The sequence below is a fragment of the Condylura cristata genome, unplaced genomic scaffold (genome assembly GCF_000260355.1).
Source record: "Condylura cristata isolate star-nosed mole 26May11 unplaced genomic scaffold, ConCri1.0 scaffold00055, whole genome shotgun sequence".
Classification (NCBI taxonomy): Eukaryota; Metazoa; Chordata; class Mammalia; order Eulipotyphla; family Talpidae; genus Condylura; species Condylura cristata.
This window is the reverse complement of record NW_004567156.1, coordinates 1,237,469-1,254,095: the sequence shown is the minus strand read 5'-3', so window position 1 is coordinate 1,254,095 and position 16,627 is coordinate 1,237,469. Positions and strand designations below refer to the sequence as shown.

General features: G+C 55.2%; 1 protein-coding gene across 2 annotated transcripts; it reads left to right on the top strand.

Annotated features, from left to right (window-relative positions):
- Window positions 1–405: 405 nt before the first annotated feature.
- EHMT2 (euchromatic histone-lysine N-methyltransferase 2) lies at window positions 406–16,567 on the top strand. 2 transcript variants are annotated; one of them, XM_004695144.1, is made up of 27 exons: window positions 406–685; window positions 774–992; window positions 1,079–1,332; window positions 2,381–2,465; window positions 2,559–2,599; window positions 2,742–2,897; window positions 4,903–5,040; window positions 5,150–5,264; window positions 5,437–5,538; window positions 5,758–5,906; window positions 5,986–6,129; window positions 6,215–6,450; window positions 6,536–6,718; window positions 6,830–6,912; window positions 7,342–7,448; window positions 7,543–7,665; window positions 7,742–7,843; window positions 11,260–11,364; window positions 11,452–11,606; window positions 11,686–11,853; window positions 12,439–12,583; window positions 12,920–12,997; window positions 13,295–13,410; window positions 13,515–13,601; window positions 15,381–15,459; window positions 15,597–15,772; window positions 16,066–16,567. In XM_004695144.1, exons 1-27 carry the CDS (start codon window positions 406–408, stop codon window positions 16,244–16,246), a joined length of 3,807 nt encoding a protein of 1,268 aa, XP_004695201.1. In that variant the 3' UTR covers window positions 16,247–16,567. The 2 variants fall into 2 exon arrangements, with proteins under 2 accessions (XP_004695201.1, XP_012589879.1); XM_012734425.1 differs by lacking the exon at window positions 2,742–2,897 and having other exon boundaries at window positions 443–685; window positions 16,066–16,543.
- Window positions 16,568–16,627: the final 60 nt, after the last annotated feature.

The following is a 16,627-nucleotide window of genomic DNA, read 5'->3' as shown; positions in this document are numbered from 1 at the left end:
GCATGCCCGCGCGCGCGCCCGGGGGAAGCGCGCACCCGTGCAATGCTCCGGGGGTGCAACGGGGCCGGGGGGCCCGGGCGGGACTTGCAGCAATCCGGAGGGCCAGCACCGGGGGCGGATGAGGGGACCAGGGGGTGGGAGGTGGGGGGAGTGGGCACGGAGGCGCGCGTGCAGCCGCCGGCTGCCCCCGAGTGGGTGGCTGGCGCCGGGGCCTCAGGAGCACGCGCGAGGGGCACGAGGGGCCGACCACCGGGCTGGGGGGCAGCGGGCGCTGGAGGGGTTGGTGCCCGGGGTCCCCGCGGCCTGGGGGACAAAGGGGGAGCGGCGCGAGCAGCCGGGAGGAGGGGGCGGGGCCGGGGCGCGGAGGCCCCGCCCCCTCCCCCTCCTCTCTTCTCGGCCCCAGAGATGCGGGGTCTACCGAGAGGGAGGGGGCTGATGCGGGCCCGGGGGAGGGGTCGTGCGGCCCCTCCGGGCAGCCGAGGCCGCGGAAGGGGGGGCCCCCATAGAGGAAGAGGTAGGCCCCGGAGCCTACTCTCTCTTCCCAGAGCCCAGGCGTCCTGGGCCCCCCAACTTCCTACTGGACTGACCGGCCCTACTATCCCTTATGTCCCCTCCCAGGGGGAGGCCCCTGCTGAGATGGGGGCGCTGGTGTTGGAGAAGGAGCCCAGAGGAGCCGCGGAGAGAGGTGAGTGCTACAGAAACAGCCCCGTTTGTATCTTTACCTCCTCCAGCACAAGACCCCCTGAGTCCTGAACTTTACTCTTTTCTTCCAGTTCATGGCTCTTTGGGGGATGCCCCTCGTAACGAGGACACGCTGCCCAAGACCAACCCCGACTCTCTAGAGCCTGCCGGCCCCTCATCCCCAGCCTCTGTTACAGTCACCGTGGGCGATGAGGGTGCTGACACCCCTGTAGGGGCCACACCGCTCATTGGGGATGAACCCGAGAATCTAGAGGGAGATGGTGACCTCCATGGGGGCCGCATCCTGCTGGGTGAGAGGCAGGGGGGCCCTCAGGGTGAGGTGGGGTAACCTCTGCCTACCTGGCCTCTTACCTTGCCTCCTGCCTGTCTGTTCCAGGCCATGCCACAAAGTCATTCCCCTCTTCCCCCAGCAAGGGGGGTGCTTGTGCAAGCCGGGCGAAGATGTCTATGACAGGGGCTGCAAAATCACCCCCATCCGTTCAGAGTTTGGCTATGAGGCTACTGAGCATGCCAGGGGCCCAGGGGGCAGCAGCAGCGGGGCCTGAACCCCCTCCGGCCACAACCAGCCCAGAGGGGCAGCCTAAGGTTCACCGAGCCAGGAAAACCATGTCTAAACCCGGAAATGGACAGGTGAGATAGGGGGTGTTTGGGGGTTGGGAGAGACGGGGTAATTAGCCATAACCCCCAGTGGACTTTTTTTTTTTTAAAAGATTGATTTCTTAAGATTGATGCATAGAACTGAGGTGTAGGCCAGAGGTGGGGTGGTGGGAGGCTTCACCCGAGAGAGGGGGGAGCAGAACAGGCGGGTCTAATCAAATTCACTGCTGAGGGGCGCTCTGGCAAGGTAGGAGAGTTCTGCTGTGTCATCTGTGGGTCAGCTGCTTGGCCGGCGATTTGAACTCAGGCCTCAGCCTGATACTCAACCCCTATGCTACCAGAGAGGCCCCCATGTGGGCTTTTTTTACAGTTTAACTTTCAGGCTTTTAGTAACCCAGTCAACTTCCCGTATTCATTTACCAAGTGGTGACTTGTGTTAAGTACTGAGTTGGGGTTTAATCTGTGAACTGACTGGTTCCTGTCCTCTTGGAGTTTACATTCTTGGGGGAGGGGGAGTAGAGTAGACACATGTTGAGGACTTAATTACATAGTTAATGACTTAATTACTTTTTTGATAATGACCTTGTAAAGCAGCTTCAAACCACTCTTCTTTTCTACCTCAAAGCAAGCCCCAGGGGGACTTTTTCCTTCCTGCTTTTGAAAATGCCCCCACTCCATTTTTAAAGTTCTTACAACAAATCCCTGTAGAGGAGAATGAAGGTCACAGAAGTGACAGAGGAGGGAAATGACAAATGCCTCAGAAACTTGATCAAGATTTTAGGGTTCTTGGTGTCATTTTGTTCTGGGTGTGGTCTGGGTAGTTTTTTGGTCAAGACCTTAACCTTTGCTTTCTCATCTGTAAAACTGGGGGAAAGGGCCTGTTTCTGGGTGCTTGGAGAGCCAGCATCAGGTATGTGATGTGCTGATAACACTTCCTCTTCCTGAGAATACAGGTTCTCATTACTGGAGCTGCAGGTGGTATTTTTGAGGGTATGGCTTACCACCCCACCCCCATGTGGGGCTCCAGGCAACCCAGGAACGCACATAGATACTCCCTGACCCTAAGTGTACTCCCTCTCAGCCCCCAGTCCCTGAGAAGCGGCCCCCTGAAGTGCAGCATTTCCGCATGAGTGATGACGTGCACTCGCTGGGGAAGGTGACCTCAGGTCAGTCCCACCCCCCACTTGCCTGTGGCTTGATGTGACAGCCTGTGCTGAGGCTTTAGAGCACCGGCCTCACTGCCTTCTTTCTTCTTTCAGATATGGCGAAAAGGAGGAAACTGAACTCTGGAGGTGGCCTGGTGAGCTAGGAGAGGTGGAGAATAAGGCCTCTTCACCTGGGGGGCTACTCCAAGGGAGCTGGGGCTGCATCCTTCCCTCAAGGGAAATGGGGGGGCTGCTGGGAGAGTGCCAGCAGCTTCGATTTTTTTGATCTTTTTCTAGTCCGAGGAGTTGGGTTCTACCCGGGGTTCGGGAGAAGTGACCCTGGAGAAGGGGGACCCCAGGTCCCTGGAGGAGTGGGAGACGGTGGTGGGGAACGACTTCAGCCTCTACTATGATTCCTACTCTGTGGATGAGCGGGTGGACTCTGACAGCAAGGTGAGAGGGAGCTAGCGTGCCAGCACTCCCCTCATCCAGGGCTCACTCTCTGGTCCTTCCTGCTCCCCTATGCCTTCCTTCCTGTCTTCTGAACACCCACCTATTTACCACCCCTTATTATCAACAGTCCCAGCCTGCTCCAGCCCATTTCATCCTCTGCCCCTCCACAGAGGCAGCTACCTCCTGGGCGTGGACTAGGTCTCATTTTGTCTTATCTTCTTTTGTTTATTTTTTTTTTGCTCTTCCTTTGGTTTTTTTTTTCTGTATGTTTGCTTAGGCAATATAATGCTTAGTGTTGCTTGTTTTTTTCCTTTTTGTTTTGCTTTTTTTTTTTTTAACACTTCATAGGGAAATTTTCAAATCTATACAATAGATGAGAATAGTGAGCACCGCCCCGCACCCACCCCTGTTCTAGCTGTTTATTAACACACAGCCCTCTTGACTCACATGTTCTCCAACACAGGCATCACTGTATTGTAGCAAAGCAACTGCCAGGCATCTTAGCATTTTATTGAGAAATATTTCCATAAGGTCTCTTTCTGTTTTGTTGTGTGTGTGTGTGTTTTAAATATCAATACAGTCATTTTTACACCTAGAAAATTTGCTAGTAATTCTGTAGTGCCATCCCCCTTACTACTAATCAGTCTTCACATTTTCTCAGTTGCTTCATAAATGGGTTTTGTTGGTCAAGATTGAAATAAGATCTACCTATGGATTTGACATTTGTTTTAGGGTTTGTTTGGGTTTGGACATTTGTTTAGGGTTTTTAATTTTTATTTATGCATATAGAACTGGGGTGCAGGCCAGAGATATAGGGATGGTGAGAGGATTCACCAGAAGCAGAGAGGAGAGCAGAACAGGCAGATCCACTGAAATACACTGCTGAGGGAAGCAGTGGGTGAGACAGGAGAGGTCTGCTGTGCCATGTGGGTCACCTCCCTTTTAAGGGATCAAACTCATGCTGCAGTGCCTGCAATAGCTTCACAGTGCAGTGCTTTAACTTGATGAGCCACCAGGGAGGGCCCTATGATTCTTTATTTTTAAGATTTATTTTTATTTGTTTATGCATACAAGAACTAGGTTTGAGGCCACAGGTGTGGAGGGGTGAGAGGATTCACCAGAGATGGGGTGTGGAGCAGAACAGGAAGACTGACTTAAGTACTACTGAGGGGAAGCAGCAGGTGAGACAGGAAAGGGCTGCTGCGTCATGTGGGTCAGCTCCCTGGCCGCTCTTGTCCCAGTGGCTGGAGATAGCTTGATACTATTGAGACTTTAACCCCTGCACCACCAGGGAATCCCTATTTTAGGTCTTTTTTGATCTGTAAGTTTTCCCATCTTTTAAAAACAATTTTTTTATCCACTTATTTGTTGAAGAAGCCCTCCCATTTAGGAGCTGGACATTGGGGACTGATAGCGCTTCTCTCTGTCCAGTATTTCTTGTAAACTGGTAGGTCCAGAAGCGAAATCCACTTCAGGTATTTTTGGGCAAGACAACTTGATGGCTTGGTGCAGTGCTTTCTTGTGTCACATCAGGAGATGAACAACTGGTCTTTTGTTAGTGATATTAAGCTTGGCCATTGGATTCAGGAGGTGTCCGCTTGATCCCTTTGTTATAAAATCCCCTGTTAGCTTTTCATCTAGGGTATTTATCCACTATGATAGTTTTGCCTGTTTATCTTATAAATAATATACTCTACTTTTGTTTTCTAGAATTTTTTTTTGCTTAATGTTATGTTGCCCAGGTCCACGCACATTGTTGTATGTAACCATAGCGCCTTTTTCACTGCTCTCTGACAGTCCACTCTTCCCTCTATCCACCCTTTCCTGCCTACACTCACCTCCTCCAGGGCGCCATCTCTGGGTTGTAGTAGTAGTTGTTTTCTTTATCCCACCTCATTGAGTCCTGGGGGTTGGGTCTGTCTTGCTCTGCCTCTCCTGATTCCCTCAGCAGAGAGCTGTGGCCTCGGGTCGCTGCTTCCTCAGCCTCACTGTGCCACTCTCCCAGTCTGAGGTTGAAGCTCTGACTGAACAGCTGAGTGAAGAAGAGGAGGAGGAAGAGGAGGAAGAAGAGGAGGAGGAGGAGGAGGAAGAGGAGGAGGAGGAAGAAGAGGAAGACGAGGAGTCAGGAAATCAGTCGGATCGGGTATGAGCCTCCCCAAGGAGTGGGGGTTATGGGCCCAGAGATCGGAGTCCTAAGAGGAGTGGGTTCTGGGCCAGGGACCTGGCTCTCCTGACTCTTCTCCCCTTCCCAGAGTGGTTCCAGTGGCCGCCGCAAAGCAAAGAAAAAATGGCGGAAGGACAGCCCCTGGGTGAAGCCTTCGCGGAAACGCCGGAAGCGGGAACCCCCGAGGGCCAAGGAGCCGCGAGGTGAGGAGGCGCTTCTGTGCCGGGCGCCCTTCCTCCAGCCCCCTCCCGGCCCAGAGAGCATGCACTTCTGCACGTCGGCGCGTCGGCACGCCCTCGTGCATGTCCGCCCGCTTGTACCGCCGCGCCCTGCGCCTGTGAGCTCGCACTCTCACTCTCTCTGTCTCTGTGTCAGGAGTGAATGGTGTGGGCTCCTCAGGCCCCAGTGAGTACATGGAGGTCCCTCTGGGGTCCCTGGAGCTGCCCAGCGAGGGGACCCTCTCCCCCAACCACGCTGGTAATTGCCACTTGCCGGGACAGGGAGCCGTTAGGGGGCGCCCTCAGGGCCGGAGGGAACGGGGCGGAGGGGGACCCGGCTGGAGCTGGGTGTCCATGGCCAGGCTTTGGGGGTTCCGGAGCGAGGCGGGAAAAGCAGGGCAGGGGTGAGAGGCCCCACCAGGGGTCCCAGTGGGTGAGGGGCAGGGCCTCCCTCAGCTGCCGCTCTCCTCCGTCCAAGGGGTGTCCAATGACACGTCTTCGCTGGAGACGGAGCGGGGATTTGAGGAGCTGCCCCTCTGCAGCTGCCGCATGGAAGCGCCCAAGATTGACCGCATCAGCGAGCGGGCCGGGCACAAGTGCATGGCCACGGAGAGCGTGGATGGAGAGGTGGGCTGTGAGCGGGAGGGACAGGAGGGGGGAGGGCCTCCGGCCCAGGCCAAGCCTCACCCGCCACCGCTGCCCACAGCTGTCCGGCTGCAATGCGGCGATCCTTAAGCGGGAAACCATGAGACCTTCAAGCCGAGTGGCGCTGATGGTCCTCTGCGAGACCCACCGTGCCCGCATGGTCAAGCACCACTGCTGTCCGGGCTGCGGCTACTTCTGCACAGCGGTAAGCGACTGGTGGGCAGATGGGTGGAACGTCCCACAGGGCAGAGAACAACCAGAGTCTTACCACCTGGTTTTTCCGCCACCAGGGCACCTTCCTGGAGTGCCACCCTGACTTCCGTGTGGCCCACCGCTTTCACAAGGCCTGTGTGTCCCAGTTGAATGGGATGGTCTTCTGCCCCCACTGTGGGGAGGATGCGTCTGAGGCCCAAGAGGTGACCATCCCCCGGGGGGATGGGGTGACCCCACCAGCCGGCACTGCAGCCCCTGCCCCCCCACCCCTGGCCCAGGATGCCCCCGGGAGAGCAGATACTTCCCAGCCCAGGTACTGGCCTCCCCTTCTCCACCGTCTGTTCCCTGCCCTGTCCCTGCCTCCCCCTTCCCTCAGACATCAGTACCTTCTCCCACAGCGCCCGGATGCGAGGGCATGGGGAGCCCCGGCGCCCACCCTGTGATCCCCTGGCTGACACGATAGACAGCTCGGGGCCCTCCCTCACCCTGCCCAATGGGGGCTGCCTCTCAGCCGTAGGGCTGCCTGCTGGGCCAGGCCGGGAGGCCCTGGAAAAGGCCCTGGTCATCCAGGAGTCAGAGAGGTGAGTGGGAGGTGCTCTCGGCACCAGGGCCTGGAAGGGAAGGAGGGCGGGTCTGCAGGTGTGAAGGCTGATGCTGGGATCTGAGGCGCCACCTCCCCCCTCACATGGCAGGAGGAAGAAACTCCGATTCCACCCCCGGCAGTTGTACCTGTCAGTGAAGCAGGGGGAGTTGCAGAAAGTGATCCTGATGCTCTGTGAGTGCTCGCCTTTCATTCAGAAAACCTCGATTGCACACCTGTTATATACTGGGGGCTGAGCCCAGGCCAGGAGCACAGCGACGAAGACATCATCCTCGCCCCGAGGACCTGGGATGGTGGGGGCGCCAGACAGAGACGCGCGGCAGTAGGAAGCAGAGGGGGACCGTGAGCGCAGAGGCCCTGACACTGTGGGGTGCTTATACATGCATGCTCACTCACTTAAGTCTTTGCAGCCGAGACTCAGTACTGCAGGCAGGGCAGGTGCCGTCACACCTGACTGATCAATGCCGTGGAAGGCCCAGGGGTGGGCTGGGGGTCCTGACCCAGGCTAGGGCCCTGAGAGACCTTCCCAGAGGAGTTGCCACCTTTCCCTTAATCACTTACCACCTGCCCCTTTTCTCCCATGGTGGTGGGCTCTCCCTACAGTGGACAACCTGGACCCCAACTTCCAGAGTGACCAGCAGAGCAAGCGCACGCCCCTGCATGCAGCCGCCCAGAAGGGTTCTGTGGAGATCTGCCACGTGCTGCTGCAGGTCAGCATGGGCCTGGCCCTCTGTCTCAATGACCAGGGGCCCCTCCCCTGTCCAGTGCCCTCTGGTGCCAGCCTGCGTGCCCTCCACCCCACAGGCCGGAGCTAACATCAATGCAGTGGACAAGCAGCAGCGGACGCCGCTGATGGAGGCCGTGGTGAACAACCACCTTGAGGTTGCCCGCTACATGGTGCAGCGCGGGGGCTGCGTCTACAGCAAGGTGGGTGCTGGCAGGGAGCTGCCCAGGCAGGGCGGGTGGGGGTGCTGCCCGACTCACCTCCCGCATCCACCTCCAGGAAGAGGACGGCTCTACCTGCCTCCACCACGCAGCCAAAATTGGGAACTTGGAGATGGTCAGCCTGCTGCTCAGCACGGGACAGGTGGACGTGAACGCCCAGGTCAGCGGCCTGGCTGCCCCCGGCCCCGCAGGCCCTGAGGGGGACCTTGGCTCTGCTTCCTCTGGCCTCTGACCTTGCTCCCCCTCATCTCGCCCTGCTCCTTCCCCATTTCTTTTTCCTTTTCATTTGTTTTTTTTTTTTCTCTTCACTCTCTTTATCAGATTATTTTTCTAATCTGGGGGATTTTGCTATAACACAGGAAGATTGAAACTTGGGAGACAGTGATAAGTGTTAATAGATGCTTTGGTCTGGTAAATACAGGAGAAATGGTAAAAGGAACAATGGTTGATAAAACACCATCCAAAATATTTCTTCTAAGAATGCAGCACAAAGTAAATTGTATGCAATATGTGAAAATACAAATTTTATCAATTGTAGAGACTTTCAGAAATACTTTCACGAAGTGTCAATCTGTAAACTAATCTCTTGAAATTTTTTATTCCCCTGTACCACACCGCCCGTGCCCAGTGCCTCCCTCCCTGCCCGCGCTACATTGTCTCTGATAACCATTATGTTCCTTTTGCTGAGTTCAGGTTTTATCCCTTCCGTTGCTTGCTTGCGTATAATTGCTTTTGGGGGGAGTATTTATATTCCACAGGTGAGTCTTTCGCTTTTTTTTTTTTTTTAAGATTTATGTATGTATACAAAAACTGGGGTGATGGGAAGCCCCTCACCTATGCCAGAGATAATAGGGGTGAGAGAATTCACCAGAAACAGAATGGGGAGCAGAACAGGTGGGTCTACTGAAATACACTGCTGAGTGTATCGATAGGAGTGGTCTGCTGGGCCGTGTGGGTCAGCTCCCTGGTGGGGGATCGAACTCAGGCCACAGTAGCTGGCGATAACCTGATAGCCCTGAGACCTAAACCTCCATGCTACCAGGGAGGCCCGGTGATCATTTCTGTTGTTAAGATTTATTTATGCATATAAGAACCGGAGTACAGGCCAGAGCTGAGGGGGGGGGGGGTGTGAGAGGATTCACCAGAGACAGACTGGGGAACAGAATGACTGAAACACACTACTGAGGGGAGCCGTGGGCGAGACTGGAGAGTTCTGCTGCACCATGTGGGTCAGCTCCCTGGCCTGGGATAGAATTTGTGCTTGAAGTGGTTATGGCTAGCTTTACAGTGCTGTGACTTAATCCCTTGTGCCACCAGAGAGGACCCTCGGTGATCATTTCTTAATTAGATTTCAGGATGACTTGCTGCCTTGATCTCTGAAAGTGAGATGTTCTGTTAACTCTTTTTTTGATGTTTTCTTGTTGTTGTTGTTTTACAATTTTTTTAATTATTATATTAGTTTATTTTTACATATTTTTGTGCATCTTTCCATCTCAGTTGCAATCCCCTTGGGTCTCCCATCACCACATCACCCATGTGCCATCACCAGCTCTGTTAACTCTTAATTAAGTCTTCATATGTTAGATGGGTTAGTTACTTCCATTGCCGTTCTTCTCAGTCTTTGAGTCCTTCCACCCTTTGTCCAGTAGGAGCCCTCAGTAGGCTGGTGTAGTGCTGCTATGACCCGGTCACTTTTCAGAACGCCCTTACCTTCAGCATATTGTCTGCCCCAGGTGCAGAGTCACCTTTTTCTAGGCTTCCGTTGAGTGGGAAATAAGCTTCAGAGGTGATGCTTATTGCAGTTAGGTCACTGCCTCTTGGGCTTTTAATAAGCAGACCCGGGAAATAACAATTTTTTAAAAAATAATATAATAGTTTACATCATTTTGTGCCTTTTTCCATCTCAGTTGTAATCCCCTTGGCTTCCCGTCATCAAATCACCCATGTGCCATTACCATAGTCCAGTGCACATCCCTCGTTTTTTATCCCATTCCCTACTCCACCCCCGTAAAATGTCTCTGGTATATAGTTGTTCATTATTACTAATGTTTTCTCCCCTGGTCCTTTATGTTCCTGCTATGAGTGAAACCATCTGGTATTTTTCCTTCCTTTCACTAAGCATGATTCCTTCCAGCTCCATCTTGTTGCTGCAAAAGGCATGTGTTTCTCTTTTTTGATTGCCGAGTAATATCCCATTGTGTATATATTCCACATTTTTTTAATCCAGTCATCCACTTTTGGGCATTTGGGCTGCTTCCATGTCTTTCCTATTGTAAATAAGCAGCAATAAACATGCGAGTGCAGGTGTCATTTTGAATCAGTGTTTTTGTGTCTTTTGGGTAGATACCTAGGAGTGGGATTGCTGGATCGTAGGGAAGCTCCTTGTTTAGCAGTTTTCCATAGTGGTTGTGCCAGTTTACATTCCTACCAGCAGTGCAGGAGAGTTCCTTTTTCTCCACATCCTCGCCAACATTTGTTGTTGCTAGTTGTTTGGAGATGTGCCATTCTCACTGGGGTGAGGTGGTATCTCATTGTGGTTTTAATTTGCATCTCCCTTATTACGAGTGATGTTGAACATTTTTTCATATGCTTGTTGGCCATGTGCATTTCCTCTTTGGAGAAGTGTCTTTTTAGCTCTTCTGTCCATTTTTTGATGGGGTTGTTTATTTTTGTTGAGTTTCCTCAGTTCTTTGTATATCTTTATGATCAATCCTTTATCGCTAGTTTTGTGTGAGAAAATTTTTTACCAGTAAGTGGGATGCCTGTTTTTTGCAATGTCTCTTTTGCTCTATGGAAGCTCTTTAAGTTAGTCCCATCTATTTATTCTTGCTTTCACTATTATTGCATTGGGTGCTCTATCTTTAAAGGTGTCGCTGAAGTGTATGTCGTGTAGTGTTTGGCCCATCTTTGCTTCCAGGCATTTTATGGTTTCCGTTCTTATGTCTATGTCTTTAAACCACTTGAAGTTGATTTTTGCACATGGTGTGAGGTAGTGATCTAGTTTCATTTTTTGCATGTAGTTTTCCAGTGGGAAATAGCAATTTTTAGAAAAAAGAAAATTATCTCAGTAGACTTGAGCCATGGACACTATTTGTCCCATTTTTTTCTTTTAAGATATATTTATGTATGCATACAGAACTGGGGTATAGGCCAGAGGTGCAGGGGTGGTGAGAGGATTCACCAGAGACAGAGTGGGGAGCAGAACAGGCAAATCTACTGAGATACACTGCTGAGAGGAGCTGTGGGTGAGACAGGAGAGGTCTGTGCCATGTGGGTCAGCTCCCTGGCCAGGGACTGAACTTGATGCTGAAGTGGCTGTGGCTACCTTAGCAGCACTGTGCTTTAACCCATTGTGCTACCAGGGAGGGCCCTACTTGTCCCCTTCTGTAGGTAAGGAAACAGGCCCAGCAGCGTTATTAAGTGACTAGCCCAGGGCCCGCCAGCCTGAATGGTAGAGCTCCGATACTCAGGTTGAATCAGAGTCCAGATTGCAAGCTCTTGACCACAGGCTTTGATGAGTGGGGCCGGGAGAGAACAGCCCCCCACCCCTTGCCCTTTCTCCCCCACCCCCCACAGGACAGTGGAGGGTGGACACCCATCATCTGGGCGGCAGAGCACAAGCACATCGAGGTGATCCGCATGCTGCTGACCCGGGGCGCCGACGTTACCCTCACAGACAACGTGAGCAAGAGCTTGGTCAGGTTGGGGAGGTGGACGGCGTTGGGCCTGTGAGCAAAGAGGAGGCCCATCCCCTTCCCACCTCCACAGGAAGAAAACATCTGCCTGCACTGGGCCTCCTTCACGGGCAGCGCCGCCATCGCCGAGGTCCTCCTGAATGCCCGCTGCGACCTGCATGCGGTCAACTACCACGGGGACACGCCGCTGCACATCGCCGCCCGGGAGAGCTACCACGACTGCGTGCTGTGAGGCCCCACCCGCCCGTGCCCCCCGCACCTCCGCCCCTCCCGTGGCCCAGGCTCCACAGCTGCTGTCCCCTCCCAGGTTGTTCCTGTCCCGCGGGGCAAACCCTGAGCTCCGCAACAAGGAGGGGGACACCGCGTGGGACCTGACTCCTGAGCGCTCCGACGTGTGGTTCGCGCTCCAGCTCAACCGCAAGCTGCGGCTTGGGGTGGGAAACAGGGCCATTCGCACCGAGAAGATCATCTGCCGGTGAGTGGGCGCGGACGCCGGCCCTCCCCAAGCCCGCTGACCTCTCAGAACACCTCCAGGCCCTCCTCTAGCCCCAGAACCACCTTTGGAAAGGGGCGGGAGAGGCTCACCCAGTTCCAGTACTGCCAGATACTGACCAATAAAAATTACAGGGTATTTTGGGTGAACAGCATATACTTTTTTTTTTAAGGTTTATTTATTTATGCATATAAGAACTGGGCTACAGGCCAGAGGTGCAGGGGGGTGAGAGGATTCACCAGAGACAGTGAGGAGCAGAACAGGCAGATTGACTGGAATAGACTGCTGAGGGGAGCAGCGGATGAGACAGGAGAGGTCTGCTGCACCATGTGGGTCAGCTCCCTGGCCAGGGGTCAAACTCATGCTGCAGTGGCTGCAGACAGCTTCATAATGTTGTGCTTTAACCCACTGTGCCACCAGGGAGGGCCCCGTCACATACCTTTTAAATGTAAGAATGTCCCTTATATGGCAGGGTCACTCCCCAATTCCCAGGAACCCCCCCAGTCCTTTCCTGGTGCCAGACCCCCTACCCATGTCCCAGTCTCCTAGCACCCCCTCTCCTACCAGGGATGTGGCTCGGGGCTACGAGAATGTGCCCATTCCCTGTGTCAACGGCGTGGACGGGGAGCCCTGCCCCGAGGATTACAAGTACATCTCGGAGAACTGTGAGACGTCCACCATGAACATCGACCGCAACATCACCCACCTGCAGGTGAGTGAGGGTCCTGGGCTCTTCCCAGGGGACCCTCAGCTGCTGAGTACAGCTGGCCAGGTGAGGGCCCACAAGGACACCTGGCTGTGGAAGTGGGGCTGCCAGGGAGGCTAGTGTGGACTCATCGCCACCTGGGGGCCCTGTCCTGTTTCTGCGGCACATGGAGCATCATACAGGCTGGGGGTGCCCCTGGGGATGCACCATCAGCCACATGTCAGTTTCCCGGCCACATGTCAGTTTCCCTCACTGTGAAACCTTCCTAGCTTGCTGTACTGGAGAAAGGACATGGGGGGGGGGGGGGCCCTGTGGTCCCGCTGAGCCCTGCCTCCCACCCAGCACTGCACGTGTGTGGACGACTGCTCCAGCTCCAACTGCCTGTGCGGCCAGCTCAGCATCCGCTGCTGGTATGACAAGGTGCGTGACCCCCACCTCTGGGGCCCTTGCCCCTTGCTTCCTGCGTGTGGGAGTGGCAGAGGGCGACCTAGCCTAGGACTCCGGGGCTGGCGCTGCCTTGGGGACAAAGATGGACATAGCCCGGCCTGGAAATCCAGGGGGAGGCTTCTGTTCTCTGGTCTCAGCATGCATGGCCTCCCCCATGCCTTCCTGCTTCTGGGCCGGGGTCGGCAGGCCATTTTGCTGTGGCATGCTGGGGTCCGGGACCGCTTGAACAGGCACCGCACAGAACCACTGTCCTCCCTCCCCTCAACCCAGGACGGGCGACTGTTGCAGGAGTTTAACAAGATCGAACCCCCGTTGATTTTTGAGTGTAACCAGGCGTGCTCCTGCTGGAGAAACTGCAAGAACCGTGTCGTGCAGAGTGGCATCAAGTGAGACTCCCTGCGGCACCCTCTCCTCTCCTCCCCCATCCTTAGGGGCTTTTCATGTCCCCCCCACCCCCCACCCAACACCTCATTTTTTCCCCCATGCTCAGGGTGCGACTGCAGCTGTACCGGACAGCTAAGATGGGCTGGGGGGTCCGAGCCCTGCAGACCATCCCCCAGGGAACCTTCATCTGCGAGTGAGTGAGTGGGCCCCTGCTGACCCCCAGGCCTCCCTCTGGGCCCTTCTCCCTGACAGTCCCCCCTCCCTTAGCTGCCCCCAACAGCTGAGGACTGCATGCCCACCTCTGTATTCCTGAGCCTCTCACACGCTTGCCTGCTTTCCCCATCTGGGGAAGCACACTCTGGACACAGGCCTGAGCCCCTCACTCTGCCACTACTGTCGCGAGCCACTCTACTCCTTTTATTTAAGATTTAATTATTTGTGCATACAGAGCTGGGGTACTGGGGTATAGGCCAGAAGTGCAGGGGAGCTGAGAGGATTCACCAGAAACAGAGTGGGGAGCAGCAGGCGAGACAAGGTCTGCTGGGCTGTGTGGGTCAGTTCCCTGGCCGGGGATCAAACTCGTGCTGAAGCGGCTACAGCTAGCTTCGCAGTGTTGAGCTTTAACCCATTGCACCACCGAGGAGGGCCCAAGCCTCATTACTTCTTAAGCTTCCATTCTTTTTGACTGCAAAATGGAGGTGGTAACCCTACCTTTCCATCCATCCCGTTAGGGGCCTCACCGCCCTACCAGTCCTTTCTCTTCCTACCATGTGAACCCCACCCCTACCCCCCAGCTGCTACTCCATGGCTATCAGACTACTTTGGCCCTCCGTGGTGGGCGCAGCAGGTTAAAGCACAGCACTAAGAAGCCAAAGCCACTTCAGCATGAGTTTTATCCCCGCCCCGGAAGTGACCACATGGCCCGACAGACCTCTTCTGACCCGCCCGCTACTCCCCTCAGCAGTGTGCTTCGTCATTCAGCCTGTTCTGCTCCCCACTGTGTCTCTGGTAAAGTCTCTCAAAGCCCCTGCACCTCTGGCCTGTACCCCACCCCTGTTCTGTATGCATAAATAAATAAATCTTTAAAAAACAACAACAACAAAAAACATTTAGCTGCATTTGCCTACGGAAGGGACTGCCCATCTTCTCTCCGCTTTGCTAGACAGGCAGCCCCTCTCTCCCCAGCCTCAGCCCCCCTCCATCAGTCTCCTCCCTGCTGAAACCTGCCTCTGCCCTTGCCCTTCCAGTGCCACCTCTAGACCGACCCTGCCCCCAGCTCCTAGCTGTGTGCCCGTTCTCCTGGCATCGCCGCCTCCCTCGGCTCACCCTCCCGTGCTGCCAGCTTCACCTGACCCACCCTCCTTGGTCTTGGCCAAATGTGCTTTCCAGATGTGTGTCCTCACTGCCGAATCCCACAGTCCGGGGCCTCAGTCCCTTCCCACAGCGCTATGCCTTCCTTCTCTTTAGCCCAGTGTTGCCACTGCCTGCCCAGAGATTCCTGGTCCTCAAACTTTCCAGTGTCTGAAGCTGAACAATTTCTGCCCAAACCAGCTGCCTGAGGGTGCTGATCCCCTCAGCCCCAGAAGCACAGCACTAATGTAGACTCCCTGTTCCCAAGTCATCTCCAGCTCGGTTCCAGCCTTCCCTCAGACTTTCCCGCCACAGCTTTTCCAGTTCTCGCTGAAGCACTGGCCTCTGGGCTTTCCCCCACACTTGTCAGCCCCAGCCTTGGTTTCTGGAATCCTTCCAAACTGGCCTTTTCTCCCCAAGTGTGTCCCTATGTTCCTCCTCCCAGTCACCTCTCTTCTCCCCCACGATGGCGCCTTGCCTTGGGCCCAGCAGAGCCTGTTAGTCAGTGAGACTCACTGGTGTTCAGCTCGGCTGCTCATTACGAAGAGGATCTGTGGGGTGTGAGGAGAGAAGTTCCCAGCAAGCCTGCTCACTTTCAGGACACCCCCTTCCTGCCCAACAGGTATGTCGGGGAGCTGATTTCGGATGCTGAGGCTGATGTGAGAGAGGATGACTCTTATCTCTTCGACTTAGACAACAAGGTGAGCAGCAGCCCCCGGCGCCGCTGGGACCAGTCTACAGGTGGAAACCTGGAGAGGGCAGCCTGAGTGGGTGTGGGGGGCAGAGGTGGACCAGCAACCAGGACTGCAGTAAGTGTCGATGGTGACTGTCCCCTCAGGATGGAGAGGTGTACTGCATCGATGCCCGTTACTACGGCAACATCAGCCGCTTCATCAACCACCTATGCGACCCCAACATCATCCCTGTGCGGGTCTTCATGCTGCACCAAGACCTCCGGTTTCCACGCATTGCCTTCTTCAGCTCCCGAGACATCCGGACTGGGGAGGAGCTGGGGTGAGGAGCCCGGGGCTCAGCCCAGGACATGGGAGGCACAAGGAGGGCTGGACAGCACCTGGTTTCCGGGCACAGATAGGGCAGAGCTGCTCCCACGTCAGAGTAAACAGCCCGGAACTTCAATACATGGGGGCGGGGCCCATGACTACATTACAGGCAAGTCCCCGGCTGATGGGACATCCAAGGAGCCCACCTGGAGAGGGAGGGGTGGGTACCGGGCTCTCTCCAGGAGCCTGGGGGTGCACTGGGACATCTGACTCTGAGTCTCCACAAGCCTCTTGTGCTCCTGACAGGTTTGATTACGGTGACCGCTTCTGGGACATTAAAAGCAAGTATTTCACCTGCCAGTGTGGCTCTGAGAAGTGCAAGCACTCAGCTGAGGCCATCGCCCTGGAGCAGAGCCGACTGGCCCGCCTGGACCCCCACCCTGAGCTGCTGCCTGAGCTCAGCTCGCTGCCACCTGTCAACCCCTGAGAGCCGAGAGCCAGCGGAACTCAGCCTCCCCTCCCTCTCCTGGACAACCTACTGGCAGCCACCTGGGCCACTTGCCTCCCAGGCCCATGGGGCTGCTGAATTTCCTCCACCTCTCCCTTCACACATTCCTTGGCCAGAGACCCCAGCCAGGCCCTGGAGGTCTGACAGCCCGTCTCCCAGAGCTGGTTCTTCCCTGGGAGGGTGACTTCAGGGCTGGCCGCACCTGGACCCCATCCTCAGCTGAAGTTTGATGAATTGAAATTGGGCCTCTATGCCAACTGGTTTCCTTTGTTCTGAATAAATGTTGGATTTGGTAATAAACTGGCTGGTTGTTGGGGATGGCGGGGGGGATGGGCACAGGCCCCAGGAATGTTGGGTCCA